At 37.6% G+C, this 5,706-nt stretch overlaps 1 protein-coding gene across 1 annotated transcript; it reads right to left on the bottom strand.

Moving 5' to 3' along the window:
* Positions 1 to 2,218: 2,218 nt before the first annotated feature.
* On the bottom strand, positions 2,219 to 4,143 carry LOC131063540 (UDP-glycosyltransferase 91C1). Its single transcript, XM_057997391.2, has 2 exons — positions 3,115 to 4,143; positions 2,219 to 2,918 (listed from the first exon to the last, which is right to left on the bottom strand). Exons 1-2 carry the CDS (start codon positions 4,093 to 4,095, stop codon positions 2,508 to 2,510), a joined length of 1,392 nt encoding a protein of 463 aa, XP_057853374.2. The 5' UTR covers positions 4,096 to 4,143; the 3' UTR covers positions 2,219 to 2,507.
* Between the last annotated feature and the right edge of the window lie 1,563 nt (positions 4,144 to 5,706).

Here is a 5,706-nt window from a genome sequence, read left to right on the forward strand (position 1 = left end):
TACAAACTTCCGGAGGCCATAACTTGAGAACCGGGTGTCCGATTGACGAACCGTTTGAAGCGCCGGAAAGCTCGCGAAGTGCTCTATCACCTCATAACTTGCTGCACCAGTTATGGCCACTTTTTAGGGAATTTTGGAGCCTCTAAAGCCCCCAAAATTAAGTTTAAACATTTTATTGCACCCCTCCAAGATGAAAACTTTAATATCTTCAAAACTAGCTGTGACCTTGCGACGCAACTTTACCGGAATGCTTATCTAGCCAACCAGAAGCTTCAGGGAGAGTTTCGCACCATTTTGTGCTCAAATGAAAACTTACTATAAATATTAACCTCACATAAATGCAAGGTTGAGACACCATTTTTCCCAATAGAGGGTGCCTCTAAAATCCCTCGTTGTTTAGTTTTGAGGAGTTTTGTCTATTGAATCTGCTCCTTTGTTTGGACCAGCCTGATTTGTAATGCTTTATTCCCAACATTTGGCTAGAGTCTGGTTGGTGGCGGTTGCTTTGTTGTTGTGTTTCAGCTTCATGTTGTCTTTGGTTTTGGTTTTTGGATGCTTGTAAGTCTAAAAGGTTTTAGGTCCTTTATAAAACTTGTGGTTTGCTTCCGGGTAGTCTAGTCTATTTTCTGATGGTAGCTTTATGATTGTAAAGGGTTTCGGCCCCCCTTCAAAACTTGTTTTATCCTAATCAAAAACACTCTTTGGTTGATATCAACTATGATAACGTTAAGAAAAGGCCCTTAATTTTTTTTATTAAATCCCACTAATTCTTGACTAAGTGCAATAATTTTCACATGAATCCTGAAAAAACCTTAGTGATTTTATGCACAACACTAGAAGCTTGTATAAAATCATAGAGATTTCCAACAAATACTAGCTAATTGAATTAATTATACTTTCATGAAGGCATTGGAACACACATAGGTTGAACATTTTTACATATAATATGAATGAGTATAAACCATTTATTTTATCTCTCTCATATAACACCTCTAATTTATTTTTATGATGTAATAAGAATGTAATTTAAAATGTTAACATGTTAGTAAATTTTATTTTGGAGCATTATATTATAAATAGATCAATATTCCATATTCCTAAGATATCCATCATAGATCAATACGTTATAACAATCAAAGAAGAATTTATGAATGGGTAAACAATTTGAATCACATGTTTAATACTTCATAGAAATAAATTAGAATATCTATATTAAAGTTAAAATTAATAGTCGAAATTTGACATATAAATTTATTTTGGCATGTAGCCTTTTCGAAAAACAGTATCCACAAATTAAAACTATGGTAATTTATCTCAACTTATTTTTTTATCAAACACTTGCAATGCATAAATGAATCATCATAATTTATCTATTCATTATACAAGCATGTAGTCTCATTCATTACTCATGTTACAATAACAAAATTAGAATAGATGTTGTCAGTGTTGTATAAAGTGAGTACCTATATGATCTCAATAAATATCCATGCAAACATAAAAGAGTACTAGTATATGAACTCTTAACTATTTTTAATCTTGAAAACTATAATACATAGCTATCTATAGTATCTCTTATAAACATATCCACTACATGGTTCCAAACTATATTCAACCACTACAAGGGTGGATGTTTCTCAGTAATGTACTCCACCTTATCTTAAAGTGCTCTATTTTTCTTTGCTCCACCTTACTTTAGTTCTCTATTTTTCATATGTCCTCTTATAACTAGTTGGTTTTTCCCACCTATAAGAATCACTTCATTAATGAGATTATTGACCATCTATATCCACTAATAATTGATATCTATGATATAATGATCTACTAAACCATGATTATAAAGAAAGTACGATGATTCTAATAAGGTTCCAACAAGAAACATAATATGTTAGCCATATTATATTTACATGCATAGACCAATTATCATGCACTTCAAAGTTTTATGAAAATCACACATTTCTATTTCTCACATGATATATGTTGATCCCAATAGCCTCAACTTTGTTCCATGTATTACCTTTATTGAATGTTAATTATCCATGCATAAATAGTATGCACATAATTTAATAGTTAACAATATAGTTTACAAATCAACCAATGTTTAAACATTATTGTATTTATATGTATAGCTTCATTTCAGAGTATATGTTTAATAGAGTATTAACAAGATCTATAGGCGAGTGTTAGTTGACAATATCTAGAGTATGTTTAGACTCAAGAATCAACCAATTGTAAAGTAGTCTTTATTTAAATAATGTGGCTTATATAAGTCTTCTTACAAGCTTTGTGCATAAACACATAGTTGCATACCAAACTATAGAAGCCACTTACTAAACATGAAGACATATAAACATATAAACTTATGACCTTAGCTTAAATCCTACAACAAAGAAACCCAATATTGCATTCTAACACACACTAAGACTTTTAAATCATAAGGACCAAGAAAGACAACATTAATCACCTTATGATTTCTAAAGACTGAGAGAATAGAGGTAATGCCAAACCTATCAACCTAGCTGTTTATTAGAGGTCCTAAGCATGGAAACAAAGTCCCTCACATTTCTTTCACTAACTTCGAAATTATTGTTAGTCAACATGTCACTTATCTTTGCAACACTACATTTGATTTGTGCTCCTTCTTCTTCTTTCATTATGACTCTAATTGCTTTATTGATATCCTCCTTAGTAAAAGATCCATCCTCATTATTTCTTGTCACTTCCACTCCCACATTGAGCTCGCAAGCTAGTCTTGCACATAACCCTTGCTCAAATTGCATTGGAAGGGTTATAAGTGGCACTCCAAATCTTAAGCCTTCTGTCATTGAGTTCCACCCACAATGAGTTAAAAAAGCAGCTATAGAAGGATGATTCAAAATATGTAACTGTGGAGCCCACTTTGCCACCACCAACCCCTTTTCCTATAAAACAATTTAAATAGCAGTCAGAAATGATTTCAAATATAAAACAATTTAAATAGCAGTCAGAAATGATTTCAAATACAACAAATTCAAGTTATTTACAATCTGTAAAATTCCTTATAATTTGTTAATGAATGTAGACAGACTTAAACTCTAGAGATCTTAGTGATTTAAAAGAAGATGGCGCCTAGCATACCCCAATCTGATCTTGGAAACCTTGCAGCAAGTCATGTCCGGCAGGCAAAATCCAGAGGAATGATACGTTACTCTCTTGCAGTCCCATTGCAATTGCAGAAAACTGTTGGTGGTTAAGAATATACTGGCTGCCAAAAGACAAGACTAGCACTGAACCAACAGGTTGCGTATCAAGCCACCGCAAACAAACATCATCAAGTGGTAGTGGCGTGAGTTTAGGCATGAGTATTCCAACAGAGAACACTGGTTTCTTCACCACTCTCCGCAGATAGTCGATGTACTCCCCTTCTAACTCGGAACACGCATTGCACGCGATTGCCCAACTCTCGCGCAAGCAGATGCTTAAGCGCTCTACGATGCTAAGCCCATCTGAACGCTTGCGATATAGATGCTCCATGGCCCTCCGCCCTTCGAACAACTTGAAGCGAATATTGGGTGAAGGGAATCCGGGCGGCGATACCATCAAATCCTCAGCGCTAGGGTTTCCCGATGTGGTGTCTAGCTGTCCTTCCAAATAGCTGATGCCGGCCACTTCCGGTGTGACGAATACTATGGGGGGAATGGGATGGGGCAGCTTGGCAGCCACACGAGGAACCCAGTGCTGGATTACATCGTAGATCACAAAATCTGGTGAGAGCTGCTGCAGCAGCGCTTCGAAGGGCTTCTCCAAGAGGTCCATGGCGACTGAGAGTAAAGGTAGTATTACGGGAGCGTCTGCTCTCTTGACAACGTCAGCAGAGAACTCTAATCCTCTTGGCAGCCCCTCTACGGAGGGCATCGCCAACTCCACCAGATCTATCCCCGGTGTATTTAGCACTTGCGGTCTAATTCGTAACTTAATGTTCAGTGGAGTTGACACAAAGAAAATTTTTAAACCATGAGTGGCCAGCCTTTTGGCAAGCTCAAGGAAGGGTGTTATGTGACCCTGGGCAAGCCACGGAAACATCACCACACGGAGCTCTCTCTGCTTTTCTTCCGCCATTGTTGATGCACCTCAAGTTTCAGCGTCTGGTGGGTTTTTATTCGTAGTTTTCCCTTCAGTCAGATGCTTGAATAATAAAACATTCAAAACTTACCAGGTACTATATTCTGACAGAAGAAATGGTGTGTTGGGTTGTAGCTATTCTGGCTCCAAAACGGCATGCTTCGATATGATGCCGAAGGCATACCATTCAAGTACGTCAGTGTTGGGAAAAATGGTGTCTCAACCTTGCATTTATGCGAGGTTACTATTTATAGTAAGTTTTCATTTGAGCACGAAATGGTGCGAAACTCTCCCTGAAGCTTCTGGTTGGCTAGATAAGCATTCCGGTAAAGTTGCGTCGCAAGGTCACAGCGAGTTTTGAAGATATTAATGTTTTCATCTTGGAGGGGTGCAATAAAATGTTTAAACTTAATTTTGGGGACTTTAGAGGCTCCGAAACGCCCTGAAAAGTGGCCGTAACCGACGAAACGGGTTATGAGGTGATAGAGCACTTCGTGAGCTTTCCGGCGCTTCAAACGGTTCGTCAATCGGACACCCGGTTCTCAAGTTATGGCCTCCGGAAGTTTGTACTCTTGAAATAGGAAAAATAATTTGTATCGAATACATAAATGAGCTGTAAAAAGGGAGCGACATGTGTTGATGTGTGTTTTAACATGTCATAGGGCATCTAGAAGGAAGATAAGGTCGGCTACACCTTATTGGGTGGTTTTAGCCCATGGTTTTGTAATACCGTTTGACGATTTCTTGTATTGTATCTCCTATTTATGAGGTGTGAGAGATAGAGGTTGGGTGTAAGAGTCCTATGGCTATTGAGTTGCCTCTGAATCTCTGATTAGTGCTACTCCTGCGAAGAGCTTGCTCTGCAAGTATGTTGTAATCTGTTTTTGATTGCTGAATAAAATATTGAGCTGCTTTTGGAGGGTGGGGTTTTTCTCCCGAAAGGGTTTTCCCCACGTAAATCACTGTGTTATGGTATGAATGCTATTATATCTATTTCTATTTTCTGTAACTGTTGTAACGATCTGAAAAAGTTTAGCATTACCCTTCTCTCAAGGTTAGCGTAGGAAGTTGTTTCCGCTACTTAACTTCCTTACAAGTGGTATCAGAGTCTGATCACCTTTGGTTTCAATTGTGGGCAGTTGGGTTTTTTGAACTAATCCAGATTTGAGTGGGAGCGTGTGCAGAAGACACTTTTTGATCTTGTTGCAGGAATATTCAAATGGCGAGTTCGTCAAGGAGAATAGAGGTGGAGAAATTTAATGGAAGTAATTTTGAGATGTGGAAGCTGAAGATGGAAGATCTGCTAATAGATTGAGATCTTTGGGATGCTGTTGATGCGAATGTCCAAAGGCCCTCAGATCCTACTGCGGCAGCTCAATATGATGTTATGGTCCGAAAAGCCAAGGGTCTAATCAAACTGTGCCTGGCAGACTCTGTTCTAATCAATGTCCATGAAGAAAACTCTGCAAAGAAGCTATGGACTAAGCTTGGTGAGATGTATCAAGTGAAATCTTTATTAAATCAAATTTTCTTAAGAAAGAAATTGTATTCCTTGAAGATGGAAGAAGGTGGACGAATTGCAGACCACCTGGAAGCATTCAATATGTT

Source organism: Cryptomeria japonica, chromosome 4, assembly GCF_030272615.1.
Source record: "Cryptomeria japonica chromosome 4, Sugi_1.0, whole genome shotgun sequence".
NCBI classification, from domain to species: domain Eukaryota; kingdom Viridiplantae; phylum Streptophyta; class Pinopsida; order Cupressales; family Cupressaceae; genus Cryptomeria; species Cryptomeria japonica.

Excerpts from the sequence above, each read along its gene's own strand:
- LOC131063540 (XM_057997391.2), bottom strand. The coding sequence starts at position 4,095 with ATGGCGGAAGAAAAGCAGAGAGAGCTCCGTGTGGTGATGTTTCCGTGG. Across the intron at positions 2,919-3,114 it reads GTTTCCAAGATCAGATTGGG|GAAAAGGGGTTGGTGGTGGC; the intron begins GTATGCTAGGCG and ends ATTGTTTTATAG.